The sequence below is a fragment of the Calonectris borealis genome, chromosome 13 (assembly GCF_964195595.1).
Source record: "Calonectris borealis chromosome 13, bCalBor7.hap1.2, whole genome shotgun sequence".
Classification (NCBI taxonomy): Eukaryota; Metazoa; Chordata; class Aves; order Procellariiformes; family Procellariidae; genus Calonectris; species Calonectris borealis.
Window position 1 is genome coordinate 19995908 of NC_134324.1, and position 20271 is coordinate 20016178.

Here is a 20271-nt window from a genome sequence, read left to right on the forward strand (position 1 = left end):
TCAGAAAAAGTGCTTCTGACGAGTTCCAAAACAAAATGGAAATGTATACCTGAAATGACTACACCTTCCCTGTCAATAACGATGGGAGGGCCCGGGGGACCGATGTCACCTAATTCACCCTGTAGAAGAAAACAGATTCACGCCACATTCAGAGCGGTGATGGAGGGAAAGACTGCTTGTCAGGAAACAGACTGTATTATGGTAGCAATGTCTGTGGTCATTCGCTGACTAACCATCACTCTTTTTCTTGGTGAAGAATTCACTTTGTTCTTCTGCTATTCACAATCATCTGCTGTCCTGACTTACCTACTTCTGTCCAATGAAACGGATGGCTGCCGCAGATAAAGTGTTTGCTACTATCCAGCTATCCTCTGAAGGCATCCCGTTACCTCAATAGGAAGCATGGACATGTATATACCATGTGTACAGAAGACCAGTTATCATATCAGCATATTGACCAATATCAGATAGATCAAATTTGTTAACCTTGTGGTAAAAGTGAGAGAGCTGCTATGAACATACCCATTTTTAAAAGCATTCATCACTGCAGCTATGTGTTGCCTTGGAATCCTGAATTTCAATCATAGGAGCTTCCGGGAAAATGGGATTCCTCCATAAAATCCCCCAGGTAGAACAAGCAAGTTGTGACAAACTGCAGTATCATTCCTTCGTCTCACTCTAACACTGTATCAAATCCTCTTTGAAATAGCAAGTGCAAAATCTGGCTGTTGTCCAAATTGCCATCATATTTATAATATAAACACCATGCAGTGAGCCACTTTGTTGCTTCTTCCAGTAATACTCCTCTGGGCATAAACCTGTACTACTACTTCTTCCATGTGCTCTGCACAAAAAAGCCCTTCAGGTACTTGCATTCCACGCCTACCAATCTTGGTGTCAGATAAGGGGTTTTCACAGAAAACTACCATCCAACCATTTTCCACTCAGTTTCCAGATGTCCGACTGCCCAAGTTGTGAGATACCCAGAAAATGTCTGCTATGCATTGCTTATCTCCAGTACGAGAAATTGAACACGTTCTTTTCAAGCTTGTCAATCTTGTAGATCTGTGACCTAAGACTTCAGATAGCCTTGGCAACTATCTTAACATCCACTTACTTCCATCTAATCTTGTCTCAATTGTCCAGTAAATATGGCATCGGTGTAAGGATAAAGGAGACCAGAGAGACTACACCTACAATTTTAAGTCATGAAGTCACATGAATGAACATTGTAAAGGTATAAAAATATGTTCATAGTTCAGTAATCATTCATTTTTATCCTTAACAATAAAGTAAATGAGGAACTGAAACATACCGAAAATTACAGTGATACAGAGGTAAAGAGATTTGATTGGGATAATGATACTTATTCATTCATGCAAATATCTTTTAAAAAGCAATGCTTTAGTATTTTCATGTCAGAAGTTACCTTCATGCCTTCGACTCCATCTAGTCCTGGATAGCCTGGAATACCTGGATGACCCTGCAAAGTCACACAGGTGAACGCTGTTACGCAGTGAGACAATAAGACAGTGGCATTATTGGTTAGCTGAGACATCTGCGGTGCCTGGACTTGAATCACAAACCCAATTCATTGTCCTACCAAACATTTGCAGAACAAATAAAGAAAGCGAAAACTGATGGCATCAATTTCTCAGCACTCACAAAATACCAGAGCTCCTTTAGGCCTCCTTGCGCTGTAAAGATGGTGAGAACTTGTGAGCAGGCATGAGAGTGTCCAAACCAGGAGGAACCCTTGGAGTTCTCACAGAACTGTAGAAATGCTTGTGGAGTGAGGAGTCTAGAACATTATTTCCCTTGTCCCCAACACTTTCCCCTCCACTCTGTTCCCTCTCCAACAAATTATTGGCACCAAAACATTTAAAGTGACACTGGGAGATCCAGCTCTCAAGCTACCCATTTCCTGGTAGCGTTCTCAGGGACTCCAAAATCCCCCTTCTGGGTGTGTGACTGGAAATCTCCACAGAAGTGATCTACTGTTCTCTATTGGGTAACATACTCAACCTGGCCCAGTATGGATTGCAAATCCCACTGCCACTGCAGACAAAATGGGATATTCCAAGAGCTCTGGAGCAGGGAATCTTAACTTTAAACGACACCTGTGATGCTGAAGTCTTGGACAGCTGTAGGCCCCAATATAGCCCATACACAGTATTGTTGAGAAACTTGTCATACAGGGCTTGTTTTTAATCATATAATTTCAACATATAGATATGAATTAGATTATATTGGAGATACCATCACCTTCAGTATATCTTGAAAAGGACATACATAAAACAAAATATATAAGAAAGTGACTGAATTCCAGGATGCAAAATGAAAATTGTATTTCTGAAAGTTGCTTTCTTGAACAACTTCCACTGCTGTATCTGTGAGTGGAAGTGCTTTAACATGTTTTCAGCCACTTGATCACCTGGCCATTTCCACACCAAAAGGGGAAAAGTGGGAGAGTTGATTGTTCCAGGAGGGAATGTACAATTTCCAATCTGTGGAGATGGTCCTCTGAATACGTAGGGATTACTAGAGACACAGTTAAAGGGATCTACAGTTTTAGGCATTAACTCTCGCTAGTTTAATAAGTCAGGTGCATTCATCCATCAGAGAACTTGGAGCCACTAGATAAGGAAGTCAGTAGATCTTAAGCAGTTAGATAGCTTCTGTAATTGTAAGTACAGTAAAAAATAAATTTCACCTTTCTCCCTGGAATCCCATCAGATCCATCCAGTCCCAAAAGACCCTAGAACAGCAAAAAAAACATTAACTTTCAGAGGCTCCATCTCAGTCTGGTCTTATTATATCAGGCTCCAAATATCTCAGCACCAAAGAATGAAAAGGTAAAACTTTCAAAAGGAGAAGCTACCACTGATTTTCCATATCTCCCAATCATAATTGAAAGAATTCAGCAGAATAACTGATAAAAGAAGTCTTATCTTCTTTAGCCATTGTCTTTCTAATCAGCGGTTCAAGTTAAATAAGTCATGGTGTCTTGACTTACTAGGAAGTTAGGTAGCTAGTTTGTAATTATAAAGCCATGAAACTTAATGCAATCAAGACTTTCTATCTTGACAATTTATTCTGCACGTGCAGAACAGAATGCTTTGGTGTTCTTGTTGTGTATAAGCACGTCTCTGCAGGGTCATCATGGTTTGAAGAATCTATGGCTGGTGTGTGATTGAGCATGCTGTTAACTCCCACAATCATTAACTAGTTAGACCAAGATCTATTGCAGCTTGCCCATTTCCTCCCCAAATATCTATCTGTGTTCTCTCATGGCTGGTTCTGGTACTGGTTAAGAGCTCCCTAAAGCCCCTGCAAGGCCTCTTTATTATCTTCATGTGGACCTCCTGGAAGCTTCCTTTTCTGTGAAGCTTTCAAAAAAACTGGAAAAACACAGGCCCTGCAGTATCAAGATCTCCACTAAATACTTACGTATGATTTTCTTAGACTGCTTTGTCTGTATACAGCTTTCATCTCACCTTTAATCTGAGACTTTACTGAGATAAGAACTATCTATTGGTTCTGTTGTTGTATGGTGCCGGCTACTATGGGACCCAGTCCTGTGTCTGAGACTCCTACATGCTTTGGGAATGCTTCTGTTGATGAAAGGCCCACTTCATGTGTTTGCAAACAGGCATTTAAGGACTCTGTGAAGTTACCTACCCTGCCACCTGGTAAGCCAGGCACACCTTTTTCTCCCTTTTCTCCAACACTTCCAAAGCCCTGAGGAAAAATATCAACATTAAATCTGTGGTCTGTTTGGAATTGAATAGCACAATCCTAAGACAAAATGAGCACAAACCCATCTATTAATATAAACAGTACAACAGAAAGACAAGGGGAACTGACCGTTTCTGCTGGGATTCTTTTGCCCCCTGTATCAACCAGACTTGGCAGTATGTGCAGTACGCTGTCTTCTTCATTGCCCATTACTTCCATCCATTTAAACCATGGCACATCTCTCCGTAGCAAATGCAAGTAACCCCATGCTATAAACAGCAAAGTCCTGCCACTGCCACTGCTACTCTGTATTGTATTCTACATTTAGAAATTATTTCAAATCTCATTTCTTAACAGCAGCAGCTCAAGGGTGCTCAGAGCACCCTTTTTCATTTCTAAAGCCTAAGAATGACACAAAGCTAGTATTTTCACGCTCAACATTTGGAAATGTTCAGAGGTTTTCCCAGTCAGCAAGAAGTATAAAATCCAGAGATGGAACACCAGGATTTAATTTCAGCAAGAGTTACAGTAGTTAAGCAATTTTCAGGCTTCAATCTTGAAATACCTTATGGTTGTGGTTAAATTCACACATATGTTCAACCTCACCAGCTTCAATGGGCCTCTTGTGATGCATAAAGCTAACCATGCACATAATGGAACACGTCCAGAAGGGCTAATAACAAACTGTGCTTCACGTACAGGTTTTTCTTGCACGTCTTTCTACTAAGAACATCTGTATGTTGAAGAAACTGGCAAACAATTTATCTTATCAGTCAGAAGTTCCACAAAATATTTATTCCCTAACTTATCAAAATAACCTGTGTTTACAAAAGGTTATAAGCTGGGAAATAGCTCTCCGGAATCCAGGGATAAATTGTTGTTCTTGATTCATACAGAGAAGATGCTACACATTCCTGAGTTTATGAGCACTAATGTTAAACAGCCCATTTTAAAACTGGGTATATATAGATAGACAAAGATCTGCATGTGCTTTACAACTTTAAAGTAAAATAACAAAAAATATGTTTAGACATAATAAAAAAAAAAAGATTTTTTAAAAAAATATGTCTAGTGCTCTGTGGGACATCAAGAAACACTGCCATCAAGTGGCCATGTAAAGAGTATGTCTACTTGCAGGTCTCCTCTGCAAACAGCAGATTACATGCACTGAAATGATGGCTGCTTTGTAACCTCTACAGTAGGACAGCATTATCTTCCTTGTATCTCCAGGACAAAAAACTATCAGATTACAATTACACGCTTCAAAAAGTCTTGTGGACATTTTTATCAGATTTTCAAAGTACTCTGGTGCCTAGAAGCTCCTGTAGAGACCTTGTGAGCTATTCAGAGGGTGTTGAATCATCTAACCCGTATGAAGCGTATATTAAACACTCTCCTCTGTCCTTACCGGCATGCCAGGCAATCCTTTGTCTCCAGGGAATCCTTGAGGGCCTGGCTCACCCTGACAAGGGGAAGAGGTAAACAAAATAAATCACTGTGCCTGTGAAAGCAAGACTTTCCCCAATCCACCCATCATCCTCCTGACACCTAAAGTAAGGCCTTGTAATTTGTTTGTCAGCAAGTATACTTGATTTGTGTCATCATGTGCCAGATATAGTGTCTCTCAGCACAGTGCCAGTGCATGCAACAGATTGTCTGTGACCACTTCCCATGGCTTCAAAGACCACTACTTGGGAACTGTTGTTCTACTGTCCTCCACTGCTAGAAGTCAAACTAGAAGCATTTCATATCGTCAACTAGGGAATTGGAACATGCACAGTACTTCGTGGAAAGCAGCAAAATAACATATAAGATAGCATAATGTCTTCACAATCCTGCTTACAAATTCAAGGGTGAGCCAAAAGGAATGGCGTTTGTTTGAATCTCACCTCACGCTAATCTAATTCCACCAAGAAAGACAATATCTCTCATGACTTATGCAGGGGCTTAGGCAAGCTCAGACTGGGGTCCCAAACCAACCTGTATCGGTCCAGATTAATTCTATAAATCTATAATTAATACTTAAATTTCATGCGTGTAGAGAATGTTTCACTCAAGATCCATACAGCTTTTATAAAAACACAGATGAGCTAAATATGTATCTCAGTAAATGCCAGGATAACAAAGTAAAGGAGAGAAATCTGATTATTTCAGAGCAGTGCACATCATAGCCAAACCAAAAGAGCTAGAGCTTTTTATTTATTTTTCTAAATGGATTTGGGTTTTTTTGCTTCAGTTGACACAATTTCACAGCTCCAACAGAAACAAACTACAGTTCATTTATTTCTAGGATTAATGACGAAAAACTTTAAATAGCTTTCAGATTTCTCCTTCTGAAAGGTATGCATTCTCCAGTGGTCCAAATGCTCTGAGCTAAGAAAATTTTTATTCAATAGCCATCTGGCAGATTAAACTAGTACAGAAAATGATTTTGATTTGGAAATATAACAGCTCTCACTGTCCAGGGGGCGGGTTGAATGAAGGAGCATGGGGAGGGAGAGGGTTTGTAAACCGAATTTACAGACCTTTTCTCCTTGCTTCCCTTTTGGAAATCCCATGAATTCCAGTATTCCAGTGGATGGTGGGGGACCTGGAGGGCCAGGCAGCCCTACATCACCCTGTTAGCAAAAGAGGAAGCCATTAACATAGGCACAACATATTTTATTTCCTATGAAAGTGGCTTGTGAATCAGATAAAAGCACCCTAATTATATCCCACATACATAATATCTGTGCCCCTTAATGCTGGCACAGGAGTTTGGTCATGGAAGTTAAAAGATCAGACTGAAAATTAAGATGAACAAAATGCATTAAATCTGTTTCAGAGGCATCGTGGATATAAAACATGGCAAGGGAAAAAAACCCAAAAGGCTCAGCTTTTGAATCCACAGGTAAACACCCCAGAAAAACTTTGAGGAGAAATATGAAAGAAAAGAAGACAAGAAACAATTAGAAGTGTAGAATGCTGAGAACTGATTTTAACAGCAGCAGAATCAAGTCCCAAATTGTGAACTTTGAGAAGCCCCATTATGCCAGTGTAAATTCTCACACAGACTGCAGGACACCCATTTAGGATACTGAGATTATAAATTACGCATCGGTTGACCCAAAGAATATTATGAAAGCCAGAAAGAATGAAGTCAGTAGAATAATTCAATACAAGAGGTGAGGGTCCAAAGAAACTGAAAGACAGAGATTCAAAAGATGTCTAAGGACCTCATGTCTCGATAACCATGAAAATACTGCGCTGAATTGAGATTTTCCCTTTCCCCCCTTCATCCAGAAAAAGTTCCCATCCTTTTTTTGTGTACCAACAGACAAGGAACCAGCAAGACTCTTTAGTATTTGAACTGTCAATCAGTCCAAGAGAAGAAAAGAAAAAGGAAAAGAAGAAAACACTAGAATCTAGCCACTTTCTAGAGGATCAAGCTATGATGGAACACGAGTATTATTTCATGCTCTTTCCATAATAGAACAAGTTTCACCTACCTTTTCTCCTTTCTCTCCTTGAAAGCCTAATCCCATGTTACCCTAGAAGAGAAAAAAAACAATGGTGAATGAATAATAAAACAACAGCAACAGCAGCATCACTATCATCTAGGCGCACAGCACTGTTAAAAAAGCCAACGATCAGGTGTAGAAAGAAGACAGAAAAGGTAGATACTTACTTTTGGACCTGGTGGCCCAGGAGGACCCATTGGACCCTAAACATGAAGAAGATAAAGATTTTATTTCTTTTGACTTAATTAGGATGCACACAATTGGAGCAATGCTGGGATCTGCAGTGGTGCCTGAACTTTCACCTCTTGCCCTCAAAGCAAAAGTAACTGATACACATGATCTTCACGTCTTCACTTCTATAATAGACAGCATAGCCCTTTGGCACTGTGGTTAATTAAGAGCAAAATTCAATTTAAAAGCAACAAAGATGTAGCTCGTTTTTACCTCTGCCTAATGGAAACTCTCCTGTAGTATCTTGAAAAAACAACTCTTTAGCATATTTCACGATGATAAAGGCCCCAAACATGCAGAGGTCAGCATATTCCCTCTAGTCCCGAGCTAAGGAAGTGCTCAGAATAGCCTAATGTAGTGTTTGTAGACAGCGCTCTAGGGCTTTGCTGGAGCCCTCATTCATGATTGCTGCTCTGAACACTGCTCCAGAGAGGAGCCTTCTCTCTTGTGATTAGATTAAACTAGCTAAGTTCAAGTATTCTACGCTTGAAGTCAGTTGTCCTCAGTCCTTTTAGATGCACACACACTTTTGCTCATTGTCATGACACAAATACAGGTAAAGAGGGAAAACTGCCAACATTTTGAACTTTCTATCAACAAGTGCAACAGTTGAGGTCTCTCACCTGCAAACCTGGTAATCCTATAGGGCCTGCAGAACCTATTGGACCTGGAGAACCCTTTGGGCCCTATAAGAAGAACATAGGACAAATACAGAATGTGTAGCACTTACCCCATCAAACCTCAACCAAAGACAAAGTGAGTCTCAGGAAACATTAAGTAATAGTCCCTAATTAAGTATGCCAATTTAAATACTATAACAATCCATTTCATATTATTAGATGTATTTTGAAAATCAAAGTTACAGAGTTCAATGGTAGAAGGGAGTTTGATTTGAAAAAGGGAAAATGGAACAAATAGCAAAAATCTGATCTCCTCTGCCATAATGTGGATCTACTCATACCATTACAAAGCTGGAATTGCTCATGTTACTGGTATCACACGTGTAAATATATGGCCCACTAATTTGAAGTGTCCTTGAGAACCAATACAAGAAAAATTACCTACTTAATATTCTTTAAAATTATTATTCCCCAAACTAATAACTTACAGAAATTCCATCCAATCCAGGAAGACCATTTTCTCCCTAAAAATTATAAATGCATAAGTAAAAATGACAATATGTTATTGCAACAAACTACAAGGAACGTTAAGTTTTGTATAAATAGAAAAACTTCCTGTTAGTTAATATTAGATCAAGTGTAAGTGGGAAAATATTTTGACACCTGTGCTTCCATATTTAAATTGGGTAATGGAGAGATTCCAAAACCCCGGAGAAATTACAACCATTTTATTTATGGGTAACAGGAGAAACTGAAGTGGCAAGAAAAAAAATTTGTATTAATTGTAAAAACACTGGAAAAGACAGTATAAAAACTTTCATTACAAAACCACTACAAAATATGTAAAAGCATATCATTATTATATCAAATTATCTGTATTTCCGATAAATACTGAAGTAAATAAATAAAGATCTCTTCAACTGTTACCAACTTATGATTGTATATAATGTGGGTAGAATTTTAGAAAAGTTCTTAATTTTGACCAACAAAGTCAGTATGAGGGGCCTTACATGATAGAATAAATGTCTTAATATTTTCAATATTTAATGAAGCATGAGGCTGCTAACTATTGCTGAATTCAGTACCACAAGAGGTACTGAATCCTTTGTCGATTTACTTCAATCCTAGTACTTCTGGCAAAAATCCAAACCACGGTAAGCTGGTGAGTGTTTGTTTCAAGGCAACAAAGAACCAAACCTTTTACATGAGCATATTCTGAACTGTTCTGAACAATAAACTGAACTTGTCTGTCCATAGTTTGTATTTTCTGTTCAGGAAATAAAATTACAGACTTGATACAGACATTTCAGGGTGAGGTCCTTATTAAATAGAAAGAGTAAAATCCTGACTTCACAGCGGCAAAGGATGGAATACTATGAGTGGGATATGATATTCATGTATTCAAACCGAGAATATGACTGATTACTTACTGGTACCTCCCAGTACAAAAAACACTGGGAGGTAGGTGGGATTTCACAGTAGAAATCTTAACATGCACTTGCGAGTTTCCTGAGCTGTTATTTCAACAGACCTGGCACTTGCAAAGATGTCAGGTACAGGAAAGTTCCGAGTGCGGGTGAAGGGCCTCTCCTTTGCTACATCTGCATCTAGAAACACATATGCTACCTCATGTAAGTCAGGATAAGCTTACAAGAAATTCCTCACAACCATGGTTTGACACCACAAACGAATGGTGCTAGCTCTCCAGAGACAAGTGAAGGACCAACAACTACACTGAACAGTAACAGAATGAGCAATGTTCCAGCATCCCAGTATGGGATGAACAAGATCTCTGCAAAGACCAAGCAATTCCAAATTCTGAGAGTATTCTGTGTTGTCATTAATGAAGTTATTACAAGGCTTTTTCCACAGCTCTGCATTCAGACATACCCAGGATACCCACGTCTAACATCATGAGCAATCTAACCTGCAGCATCAGCCCTGCAACCTGTAGGGCATCAAAGTATTTCTTGTACTGCATTTTCTCCTATGTGATGACAAGTCTTACCTTCATTCCTTTAAGACTGCCTTGAGCAAAAACAGGTTCTCCTTTAAGGCCTTTTGGGCCAGGATGACCCTGATTAAAAAAAAAAAAAAGAAGTCAAAAATAAATTTCTGGAAAAAATACTGATTTAGTTTTGAAAGAATTTACATTCAGCATAATGAACAAGGCAAACTCCTGGCTCCAGTAAACTGCAAAAGTACCACTGCAGCTTTGTCAAAGAAGCTGTGGTATTATGAGAACTTAAGACTTCCTGCAGCTTTAGAAAAACAAGGTTCTGCAAACGTTTTCTCTGGTATTTTCCTGTTTATATTAGATTTCCCTTTTATTTTAGATATTCGACAACTTTTAAGATCCTATTTGAATCTGCTTGACATGGTGTAACCCTCCTGTTCATATACATATCAGTGCTATCCAGAAGGACCTTAAGAGGCTAGAGGGGTGGGCCTATGCAAACCTCATGAAGTTCAACAAGGTCACCTGAGTTGGGGCAATCCCAAACATGGATTCAGGCTGGGCAATGAGTGGATTGAGAGCAGCCCTGTGGAGAAGGACTTGGAGGTACTGGTGGATGAAAATGTATGCTCACAGCCAGAAAGCCAACCATATCCTGGGCTGCATCAAAAGAAGCATGGCCAGCAGGTCGCGGGAGGTGATTCTGCCCCTCTACTCGGCTCTCGTAAGACCCTACCTGCAGTACTGTGTTCACCTCTGGGGCCCCCAACATAAGAAAGACATGGACCTGTTGGAGCAGGTCCAGAGGAGGGCCATGAAGATGATCGAGGGGCTGGAGCACCTCCCCTATGAGGACAAGCTGAGAGAGTTGGGGTTATTTAGCCTAGAGAAGAGAAGGCTCTGGGGAGACCTTATAGCGACCTTCCAGTACTTATAGGGGGCCTACAGGAAAGATGGGGAGGAACTCTTTATCAGGGAGGGTAGTGATAGGATGAGGGGTAATGGCTTTAAACTGAAAGAGGGTAGATTTGGATTAGATGTAAGGAAGAAATTCTTTACTGTGAGGGTGGTGAGACACTGGAAGAGGTTGCCCAGAGAAGTTGTGGATGCCCTCTCCCTCAAAGTGTTCAAGGCCAGGCTGGATGGGGCTTTGAGCAACCTGATCTAGTGGAAGGTATCCCCGCCCATGGTGGCAGGGTTGGAACTATATGGATCTTTAACTTCCCTTCCAACCCAAACCATCCTATGATTCTATCTCGTTTAACACTGTAAAACACCGAATTTTGTTTAGAATCAATGAAAGAAAAAACTGATAGATTGCATGAATCTTCCGAAAAAGCTGCCATTATAATTCTAGATTTACCCAATTTATTTTAATCTTGATCATCCCCTCCAATTTATTCTGAGGTGATTTCATTTAATTGCCAACTTACTTTGAGAGGGGTTGGCTGATCCAAGCAGCTTTCCTTGCCAAAAATGTAATCTTACAAGCATTACAAAATAGAAATTTGAGCAGCAGGTATGCGTAAATCAGTTACTTTAGAATGCAGTACTTTAATTTGATCTTATTGCTTCAGTATTTTTCAACATCATATGAATTTCAAGTCTGGATGACATGTAAAGATGTCTCAGCACAGTTTAGAAATGCTGAAACAAATGGCATTATTTACATCCGCAAGATGTATTTTCTTCCTCTTCTTCATGTATAGGTGCAAAGGAATTCCATTACATGTATGATTAGTCACATGACCTGTGTTTGTAAGATGTTCACATGCTTCGAATGTGAACAAATATTCAAATATTTGTCAAATATTTTAATATGAAGTCAAATATTTTTTGCTTACACTTCAAAAATAACCACGTACTTTTATAAAACAGACTGTAATTCCAAAAGCATCTAGGAGTGGAGTTCTTATATCTGATCCTACCCACTTAAAACAGAGTGTAGAGCATGACCCAGCTACTTTCACTTCCTCTACAGTCAATGGAGAAAAATGGGTATCTCCAAAGACAATTCATGCTGAAAGGTAGAGGGAGAGAAATGCTCTCGCAAGTACCACTCTCTAAGAGGATTCCAGGTGAATAGATTAGACACTAACTTTAAGATGTCCAATGCAGGCTAGATAAAACTCCAAGCTCGTAGAAAAGTGTTTTCAAAAGTAAAACACATACCCTGGAAAGTAAATCCTATTGACACTCAGTGAGACTGAAGCTTTTGGCTATCTTAAGACCTGAAGGAAGGCATCCAACATTTGATGCATAGACTTGAATATGTGATAACATCCTTTCCTGAATCAGCATCCACTAACTTGAAAAGTACCAGGTGGAAGACGTTTGACACTTCATGGTTCTTAAAAACTTTATCATGGTTTCTTCTGAGTTAGCTTGAATACTGCCAGTGACAAAGGTATAACTTGTTGTGGGAGCATACTGAATTCACAGGATCTTCATTTTATCCTCAGAGTGGAATTTCAATAAGAAAATGATACTGAGCTCTAACAATGCTAATAAACTTAGGGTTATTAAGGTTCTTCCTAAATACTTGGGAATTACTTTTCCAACAATGGCATGAAAAGCAAGTCCTGGCTTAGTGACTACAAAACACCATATTCAAACTGGGACGTACAGGCAGCCCAGGTAGGCCAGGAAACCCATCTGATCCAGAAACGCCAGGACTCCCAATGGTACCATTGCAGCCGTCGAGGCCAGGCAGACCTCTAGGTCCAGATTGCCCAGGGTGACCCTGTGTAAAAGGGAAAAAGAGAAAATGACTGACAAGATGCATTATTTTATTAGTAATACTGTCCCCAGAAAACTGATATCTTCCAAATGGCAACACAAAACAAAAGAAATGCACAACTCCCACTCAAGTTCAGTGTATGGCAGACTGCAACAGAACTAGCTTCTTCGGCCAGCATTGTTTATCCTCCCAAAGCTTAAATCCTAGAACATTGGCTGCATTCATTTAATTACCTTTTTCTCCAAGGGATAATTTTCTGAAGTACATAACTTGTGCATGAGTAGGTCCCAAAAGGGCAATACTCATCCCACAGCAGTCTGAAATATATGGCGTATAACACAGTGTAAAACAGCACGCAAGAGTGCACCTGACACCAGGAATGGAAGCTGCTCATGTAAAAACAAGGGCAGAGGCAGACTCAACAATACTGAGCATTTATAATTCCAATCTGCTTAAAGTTCCAGTGACTTCTCTTCCTCTCCAGTGTGGATTCTTTCCTTTAATAGTTCAACAGATGTTACACCTCCAGCATCAGGCCATTCAAGCAAAACAGCTTTTCTTGTTATATTAAACTTAAAACCTTAGGTAAAGCAACTGGGAGAAAGACGTAATTAAACTAACAGCATTTAAAAGAAAGTGTTTGTAATCGTCAATTATTAATCAAACAGAGTAAAATACAATTGTACCTAATTCTGATTTCACACCTCTTTTGCCCTGGTATAGCTCTATTAATTTGACTGGAGTTTGCTCAGCATGGTACTGGTGCAAAGGAGATCAAAGTTTGAGACTTTAGTTACTTTTTCTTCAGTGTCATATGGGTACGTGTAGGCAAAACCCAGAAAGGCAGAACTGTCAGTCACACTACCCAGGTTTCAAACAGCTCCTTATTCTATCCTCCTTTTCATAGAAATGAGTTCTGTGACACTTAAAGACAGTGTTTTGTGGCAGGAAGAAAAATGAGACTTATGGAGATAGTATCAGTAACTGACAGTTCTCTCCCTTCCCTCTGTACACCCTGATCTTGACTCATCCCAAAAGTACTTTTGTTTGATCCCAAAGATTCATCCTTAAGATATGGCATTAAACAAGTTATGACTCACACGAGGAAAGTAAAAAAATAAACATGGATAAAATGGAGATAAAGCAGAACATTAACAATTCTTCATGCCTGACATTAAAACAAAACACATTTGTGTTGCTAAAGGTCTTCCCAGTCCAAGCCAATATCGTATGCTCTGACCAAACTCAATGAGAACTTTGCAGTAATGTAAAGCCTTTTATCCAAGGATCTTAAATTAAAATGCCTTGCAAAAATGTGGGAATGCTATAATCTTCATTTTACAGATGAGAAGCTGGGGGCACACAGTAGCAGAGTGACTTTCCCAAGGATGCAGAGCAACTTAGGCCATAATTACATAAATACTCAAGCTGATCACTGGTCTCAGCTGCTGCCAGGAGGGCCATCGCACACTCCTGTTTACTCACACCTATCTCTTCCCTGTGCTAGCATAAGCACAGGCAGAATAGGCGAGTCAGAGCAGGAAACCAACAGAGCAGAGAAATAACTGTTCTGTTTCTTAATGGGGTTAATTTTCAGCCAGGTGAGTTCCTTGGCCCAGCTCATTTGGGAACTGCATTGCGATTTGTGCCAACAAAATGGAGAGAAGGGGAGAGAGCTCTCTGTCAATCAATAAGGTGGAAACTGAATGAATGTAAAGCGTGTCTCCGCTACAGGATCAAGGCAGCTCACCCAGACAAGTATAAATTTGAGATTAAACAAGGCCTCAGGACATGGAATGAAGTCATCCCAAAGCATTAGCATCAGGCACCACTGCGTACATAGTACCAGTTGCCCTGATGATTAAAACCTATTTGTCAAAACACCTACACATGCTGTGCAAGCAGGGACTTGCCAGGCCCTGGTAAAGTGACAGGAGAAGGCTGAAGCACCAATTTATTGCCACTTATGTTTGTCTCTTAGAAATTATCTCATTTGGTTCCCAAAGCTGGAAGAAATCAGTGGCAACCCACCCTCCTCCATCCATGCAAGACATCATAGCCAAGAGCAGCAAGTCTCTGACGGGACAGGTTGTGACTGCAGAGGGAGGCCAGAGTAGTCAATGTCTACCAGGTCTTTCACTTTGTTTACAGCATCAACAAAACCAGAAGCTATGTGGAACAAGTGCACATGTATCTGGTTACAACATAAGGTGACCAGCTGCAGGGTTTAGTGAAGCTGAACGGCCAACATCTGCCCCTCGGAGCTAGACAACGGGAAGCCAAGCTGCTAAGCCTTTAGTGCTGGCCAAGAGCCAGCCCACCGCAGGCAGCTGACTGATGGCCTCATATCTTGGGAAACGCTTTGGGTGAGATCTCCTAACCCTTGGACCAACACAGTCTGTAAGTGGCCCAAAAGATTTTGGTATCCTCTTAATATGTGAGAAGGGCTCACAAAGAGAGGACATAAAGTATGCTGATCACAGTGATTTCTTACGTGTAATAAATAAACCTGTGGTCCTGTCACTTAATCCCATGGCATCCATGTCTGTGGTTCTGAGCCAAAGCATGACACAGACTGACACACACGCACACACATGCTGTCTCTTTTGCTTTAGGAAAAAAATCCACAGGATTTACTACTTTCTATGTAATCTGCTATCAGAGTTCACAATGTTTTGTTTTAAGAACCTTACTTGAGGAGATACTGAGCACCCACCAATTGACTTCCTTGAGAGTTGTAAAGTTCTGTCTTACATGAACCTTTTCCCCAGGGATTTAAAATACTGATTTAAAGAACTGCTTTGACCTGAAAAACGGTGCTTAATAGTTTCACTGCTCTCACCTCTAATTCCTGTTTTGGCAGATGTGCCAATTCAGCACAAGCACCTCAACTGACGAAGGCAGAAGACTTACAGGCTTTACTTATACATGGCAGGGTGACTAGTTTACAGACCTGAGTTAAAACACAAGCTGAAGAGATCGCTTGTGCTCTCTGTTCTCACAAAAGGAGACATTCCCTGTGAGACAGATAAGGAAACTTGAACTGTTCATCTAGGCCCTTGCTTTATCTGACTCTTGCTCATACACTAACACTGTGATCCCAAGGGGCCTCTTTTCTATATCAAACAGCACAAAGACGATTCTAACAGGAGAGCTCAACAAATATTTAAAAACAGGGAAACAAATGCAATTAAGAATGAACACAAAACTAATCGAATAAGCAGTTTCACGGATTGCTACGGCAAAGTGGCCTTTTTACAGCCATCGCCAAGTGCTTGCGTTTCCTCTAGGAGGGTCACAAAATAGATAACTTTGCCTCTCCATGTAGCTCTAGCTTTCATGGTACAGGCAAGGGCTCACTTCTCATAGAAATATTTCCATCTAGAACTCCTTGGACAGTTCACGAAAAGCTATATACATCTCCTGGCTCCAGTTCCAGCCTTTGCCAGAGGTATCCTTGAATCTTGTCCTATAGGAAAAAATAAACTTCCCGAGTAGGTCTAAGGATTTGAGGGTTTCTTCTACAGTGTGACACAAAAGGCTAGCAATAAACACATGTAGCTGCTGTATTTACTAGGTTAAAGGGATTTGTCAGACCAGCTGCAACAACATGATTTACTCGCCACTAGCATTCCCCTAGGGAACTCTGTGGAACACCACTTCCCCTAAGGTCAATAGTGGGATTCCCCTCTGAATCACAGCCTTGCAGTCCTTTGGCCATGACTAAAGTATACCTGTCCATGCTAACATACCTGCATACTACAAAGAATCTCTTTTCATATTTAGGAGCATATTCTTGTGCAGAGATAGCAATATATTTTTACTTCTCTTTTACATGTATCAGCACACACATGCTCTCTCTCCTTTGCTCTAAATTTCACACATCCATATAATGTGCATATGTTCGTATATATTTCACAACAAACCTAAGCTACTCCCTATCCTGAAATGCAACTGGCAGAAGTATAAATATTTTCTCAAGCAGTGGTGGTTGCTATTTTCACCCTAGAATGGAAGTATTTATCTCAATGGCTAGAATGTAAACAGTATGAACTAGTTTCCCTTCCCCCTTTTTCTGTCCTGCAGTTGTGGCACAGAAGAGCCACAGTGGTGAGCACTTTGCTGTTCGTGAGCAGCAAAATCTGCCTCCTCCCCATTCGTCCACCTGCAGAATACTGTAAAGCAGACAAAGTGGATCTGCATATGCTGGAGGCTTTGAATCCTCTCATCTACCTCCCCTACTCCCTCCTTGGAATGCATGTCACTGCCAACTACCTGGCAATGGCTGTTGCTGTATCTCTGCCTCCCCTTATTGTTAGGAATCCCCTTTCTCCAGAGCCCCATCTGAAAAAATACCCTGAGAACAGCATGTTCCCACAGTGCGTTCAATTAAATTAAGTATTATGGGAACAGCTTGTTCTCTTCAGAGCTAGAGAGTTGGCTGGTGGGGAAAAAAAAAAATAGCAGCAAGGGAGTAGAGCAGGAGAGAACACAGGCAAGGATGAGCAGAGGGGGAGAGAAGGACAAGGGCCAGGAAGGAACTGGAATCAAGCAATCATTTACAGGGCCAACTGTGCATCTTCAGCCAATCTATCAAAACAATTCAGTTTTTGATAGGAAGTAAGAAAACACAGCTCAACTGTTGGAGCTCTTGGCCAGCTGAGGAAGTAGGGAAGATGAGAAAGAGCATGAGTATAGTCCGAAGGCACAACAATACAGAAGATGGAAAAATTTTATCAAGAAAAGAAAAAGAATTCTAACACCAGAAGGAGGAAGCAGGATAAACTAAATAGTGTAGAGGGCGTAAGGAAGTTTGGGGCAACTTCTAAAGCTGGGCCAGCTAAAAATCCCCTGAGGTAAAGTGTCTGTAAGACATCTTTGCAAAAATCACTGGGAAAAACCAAAGCAAAAGAAAGCTGGTCAAAACACTCTAGGCACATAATGTTTTGTATCGTAAAGGAAACAATTGTCACTAGAATGTTAAAATTCTAAAGAATGAAAGAAACAAACAAAAAAACTCCTGGTGGTCAGGGAAAGTGGTTACCTACCCCTATCACCTGGAAAATGCAGCAATTATTTCTTTCCTGTCTTAGGTTTCTCAAAGGCTCAAATCTAAACCAGAACTAGCACCTAGTGGAGAAGCAAGGCTTCTCTGGAGGGCCTCAGGCCTCACTGTTTTAATTCACATCATGGCAAAAGAATAATGAGGGAGACCTGATAACAGTTATCACATACAAGAAGGCTACTACAAAATAAAAGGGAACAATCTGCTCTCTGTGTCCACAATGAGTAAGATGAGAACTAAGAGGTTTAAATTGCAGAAAGAAAGACGGAAGTTAGGCATTAGCAAAGCTTTTCTAACAGAGAAGTTAAGAGTCTCCATCATTACAAGGTGTTAAGAATTGGTTAGGAAACGCATACTAAAAATGGCCTGAAGCACAGCTGATCATGCCCATTTGACTGTCTGAGGTCCCTTTCAACTCTAAGTCTATGATTTTACGATATGGTTTTTTCTAGACATGGCGCTGAGAAAACACGGTGTTGAAAGAAAAGCTTATCAATGTTGCAATGGATCCCCATGTAACCTAGGCTCACTTCCTTATCAACTTCCTATCATCCCATACTAGGATCCAAACTTCTTACAAAACAGCATGGGATCATCAGGTAGACTAACAAACACTGCCATTTCCCTCCAGGGAGAAGCAAGCACTTGCAAGATACGCTATGCATGTGCTAGGACAGTCTCATTGTGCTTACGTGCTTTTGGTTGTGACTAACATTCTGGTGATTTATATTTACATATGCAAACTTACTGGGATCCCGTTGATGCCTTGAAATCCTGGAACTCCCATTGGACCCTGAAGAAAAACAGTACACATTAAATTTCACTTCATCAATCCGTATATTTCAGTTACCTGTGAGATACTTTTCATTCCAACATTTTCGGTCTTGGACTTTAGCTTTCAAAACCAAAAGGAGCAAACTATCTCATGCAGATTCTCTCTGACCACAGGGGTCAGTGAAGATAGGAACCCAGCATCTGAGCTTGAGTGGATGCCAAATGAGTGTTTCGGGAATGTTTTAATCTGGCAATTTAAAGTAAAAATATAATCTCCTACTGCACATCTGGGGAAAACAAGATGCCAGGAAAATAAACAATCCAGTATAAGCTTAACTCTCAGTGTCACATTTGACCTTCCAAGAGTTTCAAAAGGACTTATGGGTTTTGCTGTCTATAATTGGATAGCACCACCCAGAGATATGCAGACCACTATATTAACTTCAGACCACCACTTGCTGAGTTGCAAGTAATTGCCACTTTGTTGGTTCTACTGCTCTGCTCTGGATAGTAGCAAAACAGACTGTGTAAGCAGAATATCCAGCCTAAACTGCTCTTGCTTTGGAAAGGTGAAGTATATTGCTTCCACGAGGGATAAAGAGATAGAATCTTATTGCATGTTGGTATTGCATATGTATCCATTTCAGTGGATAGAAACAGCAGTTCTAGAGTAAATAAGGGATTTTTTCAGTGCAAGGAAATTGATTCCAATTGTTAAAGGCCAGTTCCTATCCTGGGTTTCTGTGTCTTCCAAAATCTGGTTTAATCATTTCAGTGTTAACTGCTAGAATTATCACTCATATCGGCACTCAGTCCTTGTTTTGAATCCTCCATTGCCTTTCAGATGAATGCAACACTGAAGCAATGATTTTCACTGTCATCATTTTCAGTTTACTTGGTTCTTTGTCTTATGAGAAAGGGTGACTAGAACTCCAACATGTTGACTAATATTAAATGAGAAGACCGTGTAACTGCAGCATATGAAAGTACAGTTGAGCTAGTTTTCATCTAGCTGGGAAAACATAGAAAACAAACTCTGCTCTGCAGGTCCTGGTACCTAAACTATCTGTCTTTTTCTTATTTGCACACACGATCCGAGCACCTTGCATCAAGTAGACTGGTAAGATGCTCTGGGATAGTCCCAGCATGCAAGCCCTTGTCCTGATGTCCCAGAGTTCCTTCAGATTTTAGAAACCAGGCACAGCATGCAGGACTTCCTCTGTCTTTTAAGCTTTCAAGCTGTTGTACTTGAAACATTCCTTTTGTCCAGCCACATAGGCAGGAGAGTAGGAACCTCATCCCAGACCTTGCATCAGACAATATCAGACTTTGCCATTTTATAATCCATTACATAACATTCTTTCTGTTACAAATAACTTTGCACCTGCAAAACTGAATTTCAGGTTTCATTTAATACCCATTCCTTTTGCTTTTCTAGACACCAACTCAGGATCTTCTATATAGGAACCAGCTCCAGGTCTCTCTGAACGTAGTGTAAATAACACCCATCTATCCCTGGTTATGTGAAGTGAAAGACTACTCGCAACAGCAATACTTATTTGGCTATGGTTCATCTACCAGGATGGCTACAATGTTCAGCAGCTTTACGAACTGTATTCTCATTCAAAAATAAAAACAGGGGATTG

The 20271-nt window shown here is 40.3% G+C and overlaps 1 protein-coding gene across 1 annotated transcript in view; it reads right to left on the reverse strand.

The window, feature by feature from the left end:
• COL4A6 (collagen type IV alpha 6 chain) overlaps nucleotides 1-20271 on the reverse strand; it is a 91414-nt gene that overhangs the window by 32103 nt on the left and 39040 nt on the right. Inside the window, exons 4-16 of the mRNA XM_075162703.1 lie at nucleotides 18600-18644; nucleotides 12673-12789; nucleotides 10098-10166; nucleotides 8578-8613; nucleotides 8093-8155; nucleotides 7406-7441; nucleotides 7227-7268; nucleotides 6264-6356; nucleotides 5147-5200; nucleotides 3682-3741; nucleotides 2714-2758; nucleotides 1430-1483; nucleotides 50-119 (exon numbers count right to left, since the gene is read on the reverse strand). Of these exons, the coding sequence (XP_075018804.1) occupies nucleotides 50-119; nucleotides 1430-1483; nucleotides 2714-2758; nucleotides 3682-3741; nucleotides 5147-5200; nucleotides 6264-6356; nucleotides 7227-7268; nucleotides 7406-7441; nucleotides 8093-8155; nucleotides 8578-8613; nucleotides 10098-10166; nucleotides 12673-12789; nucleotides 18600-18644 (784 nt within the window). The remainder of the gene's footprint in view (nucleotides 1-49; nucleotides 120-1429; nucleotides 1484-2713; nucleotides 2759-3681; nucleotides 3742-5146; nucleotides 5201-6263; nucleotides 6357-7226; nucleotides 7269-7405; nucleotides 7442-8092; nucleotides 8156-8577; nucleotides 8614-10097; nucleotides 10167-12672; nucleotides 12790-18599; nucleotides 18645-20271) is intronic.